This window comes from Dermacentor variabilis, chromosome 3 (genome assembly GCF_050947875.1).
Source record: "Dermacentor variabilis isolate Ectoservices chromosome 3, ASM5094787v1, whole genome shotgun sequence".
Lineage (NCBI taxonomy): Eukaryota > Metazoa > Arthropoda > Arachnida > Ixodida > Ixodidae > Dermacentor > Dermacentor variabilis.
In genome coordinates, this window is record NC_134570.1 from 203,418,243 (window position 1) to 203,435,084 (window position 16,842).

Below are 16,842 nucleotides of genomic sequence, written 5' to 3' on the forward strand. Positions count from 1 at the left end.
GGCAGTGCGCTCACGTGGTGGCGGCGCTTGACGCACTTCGTGTCGCCGCCGACGGGTGGCGCGGTTCGCAGCGTCACGTGAAACTCGCTGCCATGTCGCAGTAGAACGGGCACCGCGCATTGCTGCAGTTCCCGAAAGAGATGCAGCACTCACGATGTGCAATGCGCGATACTTGTTCTGGTGCGTCTTATCGGTGTACAGAGAAAAGAATTACCGCCGCTGTGGCTGATCTACGGAGCGTAGGCGATGTCTTGTACCGGAAGCGCGGATGAACGCGCCTGGCTATTAACGCATATACAGGGCGCGAAGCAACCGACGATACTCTTTTATTTCCTGCTATTAAAATGTGCAATGTGGTTTCGCTAATGCAGCAGTCATATTGGACAGAATTTTAGCATTGCCTTTTTTTTTCGTAATCGCTGGCCTGCAGCGGGAATGCGCGCTACAAAGCAAAATTTTTTCCACGACACTTAACATTAGATTATCGCTTTTTCGAGTGTTAAGCTCATGATTTATATGCATGAAATCGTTCGCACTGTTAACACGACACAGCATATAGAAAGGAAATATAAAATCCAGGTACATTTATGCAATGTTTATTTACAAAGAAACGAGGAAGGAATGTGGACCAGAAAAATCAGGCTCAAGAAGGCTGAACGTTTATAAGTGGAGGTGTTTGCAAATTGATATAAACATGCACCTGCAGACTCGCCTCAGGAAGTTTTCGCGATCTTCCTGTGCATGACTGTTTACCTTCTCTCGTGATTTTCCGAGTTAATGCCCTTTGTAAAAAAATGGAACCGCGTTGTAATATAAAAGCTTATTACATTCTTGGTGAGTTCGGCTGAATGCTCACTGCAACCAATTTTGTGCGAGCACTTTGCTTTCACCAGACTAAGCACATCCAAGATGCTATCAGCATATAGTTGCTTTTGCTGAAGCATTCAGTAAACATGTCCTCAAGCATTTTTACAAACGAAAAAAGTGTTCCACGTGGGTAGAGAAGCCCGCCTCTATCCCTGTGCAGTGTCAACGCAGCAAGCCCAGGATTCTCATCTTCGGACGACACGGTTAGCGCATTCATGCAATCCTGGCAGTTGGTTTTCATTACGCACTTTCGTGCGACATATCCAGACACATAGTAAGTTATCCGAGAGTCGCTCCTCTCTATGTGCTGGTCGTGATCGACCGAAGAGAACACTACTTCGGCGCCTGGTAAATTCCCCGAAACAATGAGAGCATCTACCTGGTCCCACAAGTTGTTGCTGGGAGAGCAACTTGCGCTGCTCTGCTGTGTGTTTAGCAAGGCAGCTACCGCACATGGATCCGCATTACCATATCTCATGGTTTTCACTAAACTGTAAAAAGACATGCAGTTCATCGTAATGAGAAATTGGGTGAACAAAGACGCCTTTGGTGCATCCTTCGCACGACTGTATCCAGTCCGGCACCCGGGCGCGAAACAGTAATTTCGACGGCGGCCAGGCATTCTCACGCACACATACGCACATTGAGCCAAGCACAGCACAGGCACAGAGAGATATTGCCACGCATACAACTCCGGCGGTATTTGCAGTCGAGCGCCGACAACGCCGAACCAACCGAGCTGTACCGAGCGCACCACCGCAACCGCAACACGAGGCAATAATAATAATAATATTTGGGGTTTTACGTGCCAAAACCACTTTCTGATTATGAGGCACGCCGTAGTGGAGGACTCCGGAAATTTTGACCACCTGGGGTTCTTTAACGTGCACCTAAATCTAAGTACACGGGTGTTTTCGCATTTCGCCGCCATCGAAATGCGGCCGCCGTGGCCGGGATTCGATCCCGCGACCTCGTGCTCAGCAGCCCAACACCATAGCCACTGAGCAACCACGGCGGGTGCAACACGAGGCAAGAGAAGTTTTTCAGGTGAAACATGCGTCAGCGCCCCTGGCAGGCATGCGGGAAGTCGACGCTGAGTGCGCCGCGGCGGAGCGGCGCAGGGATACGACAGTGAGGCCACTGCCCCCTTCTAGAACACTGTAGGCTAGACCCGTGTGTTCATAGCCTTGTATATGATTTTCTTGAACTAGTTGGGTTCTCTGCGAATTTACTTTAAACAGCAATCTCATCATATCCGAACCTAACAATAGAAAAATAACTATGTGGCCTATGCTCTACATGCGCTGTGCTTGACACCCTACATAATTAGACAACAGTAGACAAAGTACAAATTAGCTCACATTCCAAGACGAGGATGCCTAAATTTATACCATTATAATAAAGCTGAATAAGGCAATAAAAATGGCATGTTCCATCTGACAATATTGTAACGTAGGTTGGAGACGGAGTGTTCCAAAAGAGACGTTCCTCTTTAATGGCGGGCCAGAAGAAGAGCGTGCAGCTTACGCACTTCATCGCCTTCCATGGCGCCGGCCGTTGCGCGCGCCGTTCTGCAGTGCGGGAACCCCACAGCATTGTGTCAATTGCGCCCCATGCGAAAAGCGACCGTCTCGGTCGCGTCACAAAGTTCTTACAGCGACATAAGAAGTGGAGCTCCTCAGGTGCATCTCGGCGTTCACGTACGCGCATAGTATGGTTTCATACGCACTACACGAACAACTTCAGCGCGAGGACGACGACGGAGCGAACCGGGGTCAAAACTGCAGGGGACGACTTCGTAGGTCACGTCACTGAGGCGGCGCGTAACCTTGTAGGGACCAAAATACCGGCGAATCAACTTTTCCGAGAGTCCACGGCGACAGACGGGCGTCCAGACCCACACGCAGGCGCCGGTATTGTAATGGACGTCGCGTCGACCCTGGTTGTAGCGAAGGGTGTCTTATTTTGTTAGCTCCGGATACGATGCCGAGCAAGAACTGCGCCGAGACCCGCATTGTTGACGTCAGTATGAATTTCAGTGTCAGCGTCTTCGTCGAAATGAGCAAGTATTGGGGCCTCTTGCAAACGCTTGCGCAATTCATTGAACGACTGCTGCTGCTCATCCGCCCAAATGAAAGGCACATCGTCGCGTGTGAGCAGTGTCAGAGGTTCAGCAATTTTCGAGAATCCCTCAACGAAGCGCCTATAATATGCGCACAAACCAAGGAAGCGTTGGGCAGCCTTCTTGTCTGCGGGTGGTGAAAACTCGGCTACGGCGGCTAACTTGTCGGGGTCTGGTCAGACGCCTTCAGGGCCAACGACATGGCCAAGAAATTTGAGCTCTTGGAACCCGAAGTAGCATTTTTCAGGCTTGATAGTGAGGCCGGCAGTATGGATCGCAGCGAGGTTACTCTCGAGTCGTGCGAGATGTTCGTTAAACATGCTCGAGAACACGACGACGTCGTCCAAGTATAGGAGGCAGGTTTGCCATTTGAGTTCAGCAAGCACGGTATCCATCATCCGCTGAAAGGTGGCAGGTGCGGAAGAGACCGAAGGGGAGAACTTTGAACTCATAAAGCCCGTCAAGTGTAACAAACGCTGTTTTTTCGCGATCCTGTTCATCAATTTTGATTTGCCAATACCCTGATTTAAGATCCAACGATGAAAAAAACTTGGCATGTTGTAGACGATCCAGTGCGTCGTCGATGCATGGCAATGGATAAACATCGCGCTTGGTGACACGGTTCAGCTTTCTGTAATCTACACAGAAGCGTAGTGTGTTGTCTTTCTTTCTGACTAACACTACAGGGGAGGTCCACGGGCTGGTGGACGGCTGGATCACGTCGTCTTGGAGCATCTCTTTTTACCTGATGCTTGATCGCTTCCATTTCCACTGGAGACACTCTGTAGGGATGCTGACGGTCAGGACGTACGGCCTCGTCCGTAATGATTCGGTGCTTTGTGATGGATGTGCGCCGCACTTTGGATGACGTTGAAAAACAGTCCGCAAATTCATTCACGAGACTCAGTAGACGATATTTCTGGTGGTCGGGCAGAGCGGCGTTAACGTGAATCCGTTCTTTTAGGCTGGGTAACCCACTATGCTGACACGATGCGGTTTCAAATGTGGCAATGTCAGTTACATCAGTGATTTCGTGAATGAATGCGATTGTCGTTCCTCGAGGTACATGCCGATATTCGTTGCTAAAGTTCGTTAGCAAAACGACTGGACATTTGTTTCGCAACTGAAGAAGCCCTCTGGCTATACAAATGTGGCGCTCAAGAAGCAGGGGCATGTTCACCTCAGCAATTCCTTCGGCGTCGTCCTCCATGGTAAGCACGCTGCTCTTGGGTGGCAACGTGACGTGATCGTCAGCTACGCGAAGCGCGTCATGGTCGTTGCCATTACTGTTCGCTATAGCTTGCGTAGTAGCGAAGCTAACTCTGGACACTTGCAGGTCGACGATGGCACCGTTCGCCTGAAGGAAATCCATGCCGAGTATAAGGTCCTTTGAACATTCAGGAAGAATGACGAAGTCGCCGATGTACGCGAAGCCCCGAATGTTGACTCGTGCCGTGCACCGGCCCATTGGAGTTATGAGGTGCCCTCCTGCAGTACGAATCTGAGTTCCGGTCCATTGCGTCGAAACTTTGTTCAGTATACGCGCGAGATTATATGGCTCATAACAGACGTGTCCGCACCCGTGTCGATTAACGCCGTGACTTCGTGGTCATTTATGGTAACTGGTACGTCGCAGGATACTGACACGGAATTACACTGCTTTCTCTGCGTCTCAATTACTTCATATCGCGGTCGTCGTAGTGGAGGATCTTCAGCGTTCGCAACGTCAGCGACCTCACCTCCGCAGGTCGCTGGACTCGGTTTTCCCGGGAGGCAGGGCTGGGTGAGCGACGCCTCGTTGCTCTTGACGTGAAGAGGGGGCTGGAAGACCTGTTTCGGGCGGGTGACGGTGACCGGGGTTCACAGAATCGTGGGGCAAACAAGATCCTGGCGTCCGCGAGGTAGGCTTCAATCTCCAGGGGGCGTTCACCATTGCGCGGGCACGGCGCATTCAGTGAAAATCCACGGAACCCAGCTCGGCGGTAAGGACACGCCCTGTAGAGGTGATCGACTTCACCGCAATGAAAACACAAGGGCCTCCGGTCTGCGGTGCGCCATACGTCGCTCTTGCGGGGTGGTCGTGTTTCGGCAATGAATGGCGTGCGGCGGGTCCTGAAGTCGCCAGTTGCTTGTTCAACGGCGCGCACACGTCGCGCGCATAGTGAAAAGTCGGAGACAACGAACTTCGCGCAGCTTCCACATACGACATACGAGGCTGTGGCTGCCGTATCTCGTACTGTGGTGTCTCGCTGCGCTCCGGGACTTGGACTGCCTGCCTGATTTCCTCCCGGACGACCTCAGCCAGAGCGAGTTGCTGTACCTATGCTGAAGCCACCTGAAGCTTTTGGAGCTGTTCTCGAACAACAAGCCTAATGAGCTCCCGCAAGGCGTCGGTATTGTCCAAGGGCATAGCGAGAGGGTCACGCGATAGGGTCGACACGTCGCGGTAGTACTACCGTGTTCGCTGCTGCAGTGCCTTTTCCATTGATATGGCTTCCGCAAGAAACTCTGCAACGGTCTTTGGTGGATTGCGTATTAGGCCACCGAATAACTCTTACTTGACACCGCGCATCAAGTTCCTGAGCTTCTTTTCGTCCGGCATGCATGGAGGGATCCGCGCGTCGGAAAAGTCGGCACATATCTTCAACAAACATTGCGACGCTTTCGTTCGGCCGCTGTACTCTCGCCTGAATTGCAGATTCAGTTCGCTCCTTGCAATCGAGGCTGGCGTATGTGCCGATTAGCTGCCGTCGGAATTCGTCCCATGTCGATAGGGCCGCCTCACGGTTCTCGAACCATGTCCGCGCATAGTCCTCGAGGGCAAAGTAGGCGTTGCGTAGCTTGCGCTCTGGAGTCCAGCCGTTGAATTCTGCGACACGCTCAAAGTAATCGAGCCAGTCCTCTACATCCTCGAAGGTGCCCCCATGGAAGGATGTGGGGCTTCCCGGCTGGTTGAGGACGAGCTCGGTCGGCGCGGTCGAGGAAAATGATCCTTCTGACTTGGTTGGGTAGCGGCTCGTGCTCAGGTGGCAGTCCTTTAAGTCGGCGGCTTGTCCGTACGTGCACAGGAGTCAGCTCGACCGGACTTCGTACTGGGCTTGTAGACGGTGTTCGATCTGGGAGTGGTAGCATGTACCCCGCACCTCCACCAGAAAAATGTAACGTAGGTTGGAGACGGAGTGTTCCAAAAGAGACGTTTCTCTTTAATGGCGGGCCAGAAGAAGAGCGTGCAGTTTACGCACTTCATAGTCTTTCATGGCGCCGACCATTGCGCGCGCCGTTCTGCCGTGCGGGAGCCCCACATCTTTGTGTCAATATGATAGCACATGAGTGTCACCAATTCCTGTTTAATGAAAAAAAGCTTTTAATGGCCGTGCATTATGGCATTTATGAAACCATAAACCAGTGTACTTAAATTTACATTCGAGCCAAGTTTTTTTTAAATTCCATCATTGTACATTGAAATGATTTTACGAAATTCAAAAGAAATCACTAGCGGTAGGTAGAGCAGTGTTCACTATGCCTTTGCTATAGTTAAAGCTCGATTTAACGAAGTGACGACCACGCTCACATTATTTAGTTAAATTGGAAGTTCGTAAAATCAAGAAACAATTTGTTCGGTCCTTATGGGTACCTACCGCGTATGGATGGAGATGGAAAAATTTTATTGGGTACCTACCGGGGAATGGAATTTTTTTTTAGATCGAGAACTTCATAACATTGGGTTTTGTTAGATCGAGTGTTAGCTGCATATTGCTACGCAACTAGTTGGAAAGCCTAGTACGGTCATTCATATCCCACTTTAAAGCCCGAGCATTGTGATCAAAGGATTTACTTTTTTTATTTAGCAGCAACTTTAGCAGTAAACTTGGCGCACTGAAGTCTGCCTTTTACAAATAATCTTCTAATCTACCGCCCCTCCGCAACAGTAAGCAGGTGCTGTGCCACCTTCAGCGGCAGTTGCCAGCTTGTTAGTTCCCTATTTTCTTTCACTGTCCATTGTATATGTGTGTTTGCACATCGAATAATAATTTGTGCTGGTTCGACTAGTAGTGAAATGTTTATTGCTCTCAAAGTTACAGAGTAGCTGTGAAGAGGGTAGGCAAGGCAAAAACCTGATTCAAGACAGCCCCATACCCTTTGACCACATGACAGTATCTTCAATATATTCCAGAAGTCAACCTAGCTAGTGCAGGCTCAAAGGCTAATGTGTCGAACCATACCGGGCCGGGTACGGGCCAGGCTCGGGCGGGCCACCGAACGGCACTTTCAGGCTCGGGTCGGGCCAGGATCTGAAAATATGGCCTGTGCAGTGCGCTGGCATAGACAACAGAAAACGGCATGACCGACAACTCAGGCATTCACTTTTGTTATTCAGTCTTGTACATGTCCTGTGTTGCGCTCTTTTAATTTTGCTATATCCCGCGGACCACCTAAGGGATCCTAAGAGTTCTAATTGCAATAGAACGCAAGATGATTATGGCGGTGAGATATATATTGTTTCATGAAGCAACACACTGCAAAGCACAAGGTGTGGGTTGATGGATGATTAAGTCTATGTGACTGTCTTCGCGGCCAATCTATGTCAGCTTCTGCGCATGTGTGGCACTTTTCCGAGAGAAGAAAACTGCAAAAACCACAAGCGTGAATTGACACTCTTGTAGGCACTCTGCCACCACCTTGAGCATTCTTACATTGTGGTCCTGCACCTATAAAGCTTAATTGTTTCACACTTTTACTCATCATGCCGGTTATCTGTCCATGAGAGGCCACTACTAACATAATGACAAGCAAAGAGGCGCAGGGAAGCTATAGTGATGTTTTCCATGAATCTTTGTGCTTCAGAAGCACTTATGTAAGAGAGGGAGAGGAAGGAAATAGGGGAAAAAATTAGAAAAGCACACTAGTGCAGTGAAAAGTTTACACACAGTTTATTCCTAGACGTCTGTTCAAATAAGTTACAATAAATACAGCAAAATCAGGAAGCACTGGACAATGCAACAGTCTACGGAGGCACCGCATCACAAACAGAAATGACCACCTCACTAGGGCCAGAAATGACACCACTAAATACAACCAAACAAACATGCACACCCACAGACAGGTCGAGTCACAACAGGTCAACAGATCATTACACTCAGCTTAGAGCCGTGAGATTCGACACTCTACCATTGCAATACTTCTGCAACATGCACAGCTCCGCACGCAGGGGTGCTCACATTGCTGCAATAAATTCACTGTGGCAGATAGGCCAGTGAAGAAAAGGCATAACACAATGTTGTAATGAAATAACACTGTGTAACGCCAGAAGACGTGGTAATGAAACAAGCATAAACTAAAGCAACCCCAAACCCCCAAGGAGTATGCCTTGGTAGTCTTGGACACAATTCTAGACTGTGCATAGTTCACTGCACAACCATATAAGAAAGGAGGGTGCAGACTTCTTGCAACCTCCGAACCTCACCGAGAGTAGTTGAACAACCATGTTCTAAGATAGTAGTGTGTAATTTCGTCAATTCTTCCAGAAAGTTAGGCTCTTTTATCATGTTTGCAGCCAAGAAAATATCTCATAATCTGCATACTGCACTTTAGCAGTAACCATAAATTTGTTGCCCTTGAGAGAGAAATACAAGTTTACAGAACCATTCTTCCAGTAATGTGTGATGATGAGACACACACACAGACACAAAAGATTCAAATGAAAAAAGAAAAAAAAAAAAGAAAAACAGCTGCATGTTCACATAGCTCCTGGGCTAGGTCCCTTTGCTAAGTAGTTAGAGCTGGCCTGTGTTCCGTGCAATAACAAAACAATAGATATGCATATTCATTCGCAATACCTCAAAAGTTTCAAGAATCAGGACATGGCACAAGGATTCATGTCCCGATCATAGGTGCTACTTAACGAGAGGTTTCATCACACAAGCACCCCTTGATCACAAGTTGTGCTTTGTTGAAGCAACTGAAAAATTTGTGTACTTGAAACTGTGGGTGCTTCATTTGTCAGAACCAGGGGACTGCACAACTATTTGACATATGTAATATCGGCGTAAACATTTGTGAAACTGAAAGACCGCATGTTTCAAAACAGTAAGATGAAGCACCAGTGATGCAAGCAGCACGTCTCTTTATAACTGAGTCTCAAGGAAATGGGGCTCACGACAAGATGTACCGCCTGTGCCAACAAGTACAGTGTGCTGTAGCTGCAACTGAGCCTAGCTCGATGCTCTCTGGCTGAGCTGCAGTTGTGGAGGCTGGCCTGCTCTGGTATTTCAAGAGCACTGTAGGGAGTCTGCTCGGACTAGAATACAGCCTACAAAGCCTAGTAGAGACTGGTCAGTTCTGGTACTTTAGGAAATCTACAAAGTCCATGCAAGACAGGCACCATCGCCACAACAAGGCCTTATGCCGACGCCAGTCATTGAAGGAGCAGTTAGCAATATTTTGCCATAAGAGATGCAGCCTTTGACACCTAAAAGCAGTTGCACAAATTTGTGCCCTAGGTGGTAACCATGAGCAAGCTGACGTGGTGCTGACGTAGGGGAAGGAAGTACAAAAATGTTGAGCCATGCAATGCTACGAGCAAGCAGATCGATAACAGGAACAGAATATTTGAAGCCACGGGCAAGGTTAAGCTGTACACTAGGTGCACAAAGCTTGCACTGAAATGGGATGTCGTTCCTTTCTTTTCTTTTTTTTTTGAGGCATTGGGAGCGGACAAGTGCTAACACGCAAGACACTCATAAAGTCTGCGACACTTTGAAGCCTTGTTCAAAAGTTCTTGCCCAGAAAGGCAATGACAGCCATCTCAGTCAACTTATTCCAGCCCTCACTCACATACACAGGCAATGTCAGTGTTGCAAAAGCAAGAGCCTATTACCACATCTGCATAAATATAACAGGGCTTTTGACGAACAAGAAATGAAATAATACAAGTACAATTTGAACTAAAGATGCGTAGTGCAACCATAGTCAAGGGCTCAGAATGCATGCCCATGCTTTGGCACAGAGGGACCGCTTGTGCCATGGCTTGCACGGGCAACGCAACGATGCACTCTGACAGCCCAGATGCACGGTGCAGGTGAGAGTGCAAGGGCGTGCACTCCAAAACAAAGTAGCAACCACAAGGTGCATATTTGCAACGTATTTTTGACATGGCATTGTCTGGCCTGGTGTTGAGGTGTCTGTTCTGCATTGCACAATATTCATGCTATCATGTACTACGACGTTTCCGCTGCCATCTCGAATGCATGTGGGAATCACTCATCATTGTAGTGCTGTCATGACACAGGATAAGATCATAGATGCTGCTATGCCACATCGAAAATGTGTTGAAAATGTTTTTTTTTTTTTGTAGCTGAAGCTTAAAGAGGGTGACAAGACACTTCTGTCACACACATATTCCCTTGCTGACATGTGCTTCCTCCAGTAAAACACATGTGTATTCCAAGGCCTAGAGAAGTTTGCTTTCCCACAATGGGTTGGTGCCTAATGACTGAGCTTGGTACAAAATTGTGGAGAAACCTCAAGCTAAGTGTGTGTGGAGCATGGGTCTGAATATAATAATGCAAGGTACTTGCTCAAACTTGAAATTTTGTTCAAGAAGGGAACATTATACTTGTGTAAACACAATATTTTTAAGACATTTATAGCACCATATATTGTGTAAAAAAAGAACAGGATACAGACAATGCTTGAGGAACTGCGTAATACTCAACCTTGTAGAGCCACCTTCCAAGACAGTAAGAGCATAAGGCTGCATTTATATCACAGCTGATAAAAAAAAAACACAGTGCAGAGGTAATACTTAATATACAAGGCAAAGGGACCAAGTGGCTTGAGAGTGAGATCTAGCAACAGAGGTAGAATAGGAAACAATAACCAGTGGCATTAACAAGCAAAAACAGTGCACACTGATCGCAAAAGTCATCGCAAGGTATATATGCTGCATTAAACGCTGCTCTATATCTAGGAAACAATACAACCAAACATCATTTGTTGCACGCACCCTTGCAAATAAGTAAACGGAGAAACAGCCAGAGACTGAACACAGAGAAGGAACAATATCCTGCTCCAAAGAGGCGCAGTTCATAAATCTTCAGATTTAGCGTGTGCTGAAAAAACATAGATTGATAGATGGGGATTAGCACAGCAAAGCAACACGAGGCCATGAAAGATGCCGCAGTGGAGGGCTCCGAATTAGTTTTCATAGCAAGGGGTTCTGTAACAAGTGCCCAAAGTGTGCTACACAAGCATTTTTTACATTAGTGCAGTCGCCTTTGATTGGAATCAAACCCACCTTCTCATGTGCTTAGCTGCAGAATGCCATGGCCAACTGGCTCACGATGGCAGGTGCTAGAACAACATTTGCTGCATGCCTTGCAATCATCCTAGAAGGAAGTATTAGCACTACAAGACAGGACAGATGGGAAGGCAAGTGCCACACTTGTCATTTGCCTTCACATAAGCTGTTGTTTCGAAGATGTCGAAACTAGGCCTAACACGTACCTTGCACACGTTCAGACAGACAGATAATGGCATTCAGCAATACAAAAAAGTGAAAATCTTTCTCACTTATGCTGTTCGTCGTTCAGGTGGCATAAACAGTATGCATCATTAGCATGCCTTGCAACCATCTTTTCACTAAATGCTTCAGTTGTGATAGAGTTTTCAAAAAATTGTGAAGTGCACACTTATTGATAACAGAACTGACTATACAGTGAGATGAGGTACAAAAGAGGCAGACGGCATATTTTCAGATACATCAGACTAAAGGTAAGGGAAACGTTTCCGGGGCATAGAAGTATAGGCCACTATGATTGCAGCGGCCTATGCTCTGACCACATAGTATAGGCCATTCTAATCTGCCTTGCGTCAACACTGAAGCATTTGAGTGGAGATCTAAAACAGGTGACAGCATGGTACCTTAGGCAAGTACAGTAGGCAAAACAAAGATCCCCAACTGAATAAGTGGCACTGCCTAACTTGAGAAACTGAGACAATGCATTGGGGAAGGCAAAATAAAAATTCAAAAGACAAACAAGGTTACGACGGTTGTCCAAGTGTTGTCTGCTCATAAACAACAACCGGCAATTTTTCTGCCTCGACTCATTGTGCACATACAGCAGGCAGAGATATGAGGAGGCACGCTGTGTACAGTACAAAAATATGCTCATGCCCATTAGAAAAAAAAATAAAGAAATAACAATCTCATAAGTAGACCATCACACTCCCTATGCTCTGCAAACACTCTTACAATGACAGCAATAAGCCATGACGAGGTTCTGCACATGCCTCTGTCGTGGTCTTCAATAGAAGTGCCGTACATTTCAGACCGCACAATACACTAAAGCACTTGCCGAAATGATCCAGTAGGACATTGATAAGTCAATGCTACATGCAAGGGCCAATATGCTCACTTGATACTACTAAATGCATTGAGATGTATACAGTGTGCTAACCTTCACACCTAACCATAATGAAATATTTAAGCATGCAAGAAAGAAGTTTTCTAGGATGTTTGATCAGGCAAACGAAATAGGTTGTGCCGGCATTTGACTCGAAGCACCCCATGCACCTCCTACACTCCATTTCAGCTTCTCTCAAAGAGAAGATTTCAATGGCTGTTAATACTTAAGCCATACGTGTCCTGTGACAATACATATGTGACTAAGCACTCTGCCTGACCTCTCTGCCTTTCTGTAAATCAATTTCTCTCTCTTTTTAAGCATTCTGCCAGTGACACAAAGGCTGGTAGGTGGAAATTCACGTAGAAATGCCAGCATACCTTCTGACACCATAGATGCCATGAAATAAATTCAATTACTATCCCACACTTACAGCTTGAAATGGAGTGGCACACTGCAGGTGTGCCTGTCTCCCACAGATGTTGGAATTTCAGGCCTCCCATTTTTCGTTTACCTTTGTGATAAAAAAATAGAATTTCAGGCTGCACAGTCACGTCAGAAAAATTAAAGATTTTTCAGCTCCTGTGGTTTCCAAACATTCGCTTACTATGGTACAACTAAACTGCGGTGCGTTTTGGATGCTGCTTAACAAAATCAGCTCGATCTTATTTAGAAAAGAAAAATCTTTCACTAAAGCAGCATGTCTAAAGCAGCCCATAGTGGACTAATATTTAAAGCAGAGGCACACAGACAACACAGCATGTGTCCAGAAACAATAACAAATCCTTCTGTATGAAATTGCAGGTCAACACGAATAAATGTCAGACTATAAGAGGAAGGCAGAGCTGGCAAACGAAATAGGTTGTGCTGACATTTGACTCGAAGCACTCCTTGCATACTTGTTTATCCTGGAGGGGTAGTACTATACAAAATTCACCAGATGCTGTGGCACCAACAGTTCCTGGAGCCCGTCGTCTCCTACCGTCATCCTAATAAGCCAATTCCATTGGGTGTTTTGAAGTCTGTTCTCAACCAATGACATCAGTGATGCTTTAAATTCAAAGCATAACAAACTCAGCCATCCTAATGCATTTCAGCTTGTGAACAGCATGTTCCACTTCTATAAAGGCAAGTGAGAACATTGCAGTACGCCAAAAGCATGGTCTCCAAGATTACGATGCATCATGCTGTAGCAACAGTAAAACACCGCCACTTCAGACGTCGTGCAAGACCGTTACAGATAAAGAGATTTGTTGTGCTGTTAAGAAGTTGCACAGGGCCTAATAAAAACAGAACGCTTGCACATGGTTTCCCTACTTGTTTTTTTTTTTTTCACAATGAGAAAGCCAAGAGGCAGCTCAGAGCTGATGCTAAATTTCCTCATCCTTTGCATGCTACAGTCAAACCTTGATATAATGAACAGGAATATAATGCAGTAAATAAGAATTGTCATACCACTATTACTGTGTAATGTACATATACTTATAACAAATATTGGATATAACGAAGCTACTTCTGCGTCAGGTGTGACTTTTTTATAATGAGGTTTGACTGCATTTCCCCCTGCACTGCTGCTAAAGGAGGGGGGGAGGGAGGCAAGTGCCATCTGGTCATGACCTATTGTAGGTGACATTAAATCTGTTTTTTACTAAGCAACAGTGTGCGGTTTCACTGACACCGATGACAATTAAAAATGCAAAAACAACACACGTTAGATTGACAACCACGCAAAACAAAACAACTTCCGGTGGTTCCAGTAGGCATCATTTGCAGTCATCAACCAAAAATTCAGACACTGAAAACTCAAGATACGCTTGACTATTCGGACTGCCTTTAGGCGCCACGACTGGCCCCATAGACTAAATGTATAAGAATAACAGAAATTTCAGACACCTTAACGGCATGTCATTTAATATTTTGAACATCGCCTGTATGGCTGCATGCTAAATTGAAATAGCGATATTCTGGCTTTGATGTGTCGCCGGCATCGCCGTGGCATGGTTGTTGGCCATGTTGTTGGGGTATCCCTGATACTGAAACTAGCAAAGCCTAGTTGGTCCAGCACCAACTAGGCTTCGCAGGACAAGCCAAATCGCAGAACAAGCCAAGCCAAGCTTGGCAAGCTTAATGGTTGTGCAAGTTCTGCTGGTGGTAGCTGCGTGCACCCAGCATTTGTTCACTCGCATCTTAAATAGCTACACGGTTCCGGTGACTTCTTCAAGCTGTTTCAAGCAGTGCCAACTCTATCCTCAATGTTTGTACTGACAAGGGCTAGAGAATGACTGTTGTGAAAAAAACCTGCGATAATTTACGTATGACAGCACGGTTGACTTCTGTATTGCCGCCAGGGGATGAAGATTCAGTGCATGTATTGACTGTCTTTTGTCTATCTGTGCTGACAGCATAACAATGGTCGCGATACAAACGAACCAGGTTGCTGGCAAGCATACGTGAGCTCATTTCCATGCAGCAATGCATTGTCAAACCTGGGCTTTGTTCTGAGACGATTATTTCGAAGATACTTTCCCTTTTGCAACATTTTGCGTGACCAGCTTCAGACGTGTCGACGAACGACAGTGTTCCTAGGCACTGTACCGTTGCTCGTTGATGCCAATGCACCTGGTGCAAGTAATGCAAAAGTGCAAGCATTTCCAAAAGTCATGGTACAAAAATATGGCATACCCTTTTTGGTCACTTCTGGATTGTCAATTGTTTTCTGGTGAATCTGATATTCCGAACTCCTGATTATTCTGATCCCTACTGAGTCTGAATTATTGGTCGCTGACTATAGTAAGAGTAATCATGGCTTGCGCCTTCCCCAATGTATCCAGAACTTTATAATAGTTTGCCAGTACATCTTGTAAGCATTGCAATTTTTGCTATGTTTCATCCCAATGTGACTCTTCATTCTGGGTGTTTATGCTCATTTCACACTTTTGCAAATGCTTTTCTTCTGCACGTTTATGACCAACTGAGAAGCAAGAGTTGACAAATCTCACCGCTTGTGTGGCAGTGGCACTATCTGGTGGTACAGAATGACACTTCCGTGAAAATGCTGCATGCCCTCTTAGATCAGACCAACCTTGGAGGCTATGCAGATAGCAAAGCTCAGTACAATGTTTGGCTAGGCCCAGCGGTATTGCTCTGCGTGGTCATGAAAGTACGGCTTTGAGTGCAGCTCAAGTGCTAGGACAGAGAAGGACCGCAGGATGCAAAAGCGAGCCACCGTTTTTTGAATGATGCACGAAACAATGGCACTGGATCCACAGTGATGCACTCAGTGCCTTCTACGCTGAGCTTAGAACATCGTTTTAATAGTTGACTTCAGCAATTAGTGTCTTGTATCATTCACGAGCCTTGCAGGTATTTTATGCTCACAGACGTTCAACAGATAACAACAGTTTGCTCTAATGGTGTGCATAACTACTACCAGTTGTGAAAATGATGGTAGTGGTTCAACCTAGATAAAATGTTGAAAAGTGAAGATTGTAATATATAATCATGGCCCTGCAAAGCAGAATCTTCAGGTCTATGTGCTTCTTACCATTCATTGTTGTTATTGGCATTGGTTGCACTGTGTAAAGCAGCAGTCTCTTGGAGGCCTTTGCAAAATGTTTGGCCCATGACAAGTTCAAAAGTTCCAGGCTGACGAGCTTCAGCTTAGATCAAATTGTTGTGAAAGTTCACCTTCAAGCTGAAGACAATCACAGCCGAGATTCATTCACCAGAGTTAGAAGTAATGCTGGCATGCTCACGACTGCCAGAACTAGGAGAACAAGTGTAAAAAATGTCCCCAAGGAAGGTATGATGGCAGACCGAAGAAATGAATAGGGCCAGGTGTTGCCTAATGACAAAATTTTTGGCCAGGGAAAAGAGAACCAGAGAATACAAAACTTGCTCTCACTTTCCCTAACATACAAGTTCAGTTGGAAGCAAGCACCTGTCTTGTTCATTTCTTTTGTTTCTGGTCCATTGCCTTTTCATTGTGCCATTTCCACACCTAGGACCATGCATGTAAGCTCAGTGTCTTAACTTATGGTAATCCTGCAGTGCTTGTCCTGATCCTTTCTTACATCTTCTCTCTATCACCTGCTGTGCAGTTTTTCACTCAACACAACCAGTGTTAGCAGACTGGCCCGGGTTGCCATCCTGTTTTTCAGATCAGGTTGAGCCGACGATCTGGATGAGCAGCCGATGGCCTCGGGGAACGCTGGCTGGATGCAGGTGAGGCTGCCCCCACTCGAGAGGCTGGCCGGAAGCGGCCTGTGGGATCTGGTACAAAGTACCGGTGCCAGATGTCGGAGTAAGGTGACCTGGCGTTCCAGGGCTTAAAGCGACCTGACCACTGCAACAGCTTGGCACTGGTCACAAAGAGGCGTGAGTACTGGCTCCCTGGTGTTACCCCTGCATTGCACAAATACAGTAAAATCTTGTTTGTTTGACTGTCGT

At 46.5% G+C, this 16,842-nt stretch overlaps 1 protein-coding gene across 1 annotated transcript in view; it reads right to left on the reverse strand.

Moving 5' to 3' along the window:
• Nucleotides 1–7,901: 7,901 nt before the first annotated feature.
• The window catches only part of LOC142576600 (glycosyltransferase 8 domain-containing protein 1-like), a 90,158-nt gene continuing 81,217 nt past the window's right edge, over nucleotides 7,902–16,842 (reverse strand). The window contains exon 8 of the mRNA XM_075686798.1: nucleotides 7,902–16,797. Coding sequence (XP_075542913.1) covers nucleotides 16,550–16,797 — 248 coding nt within the window. The 3' untranslated portion in view covers nucleotides 7,902–16,549. The remainder of the gene's footprint in view (nucleotides 16,798–16,842) is intronic.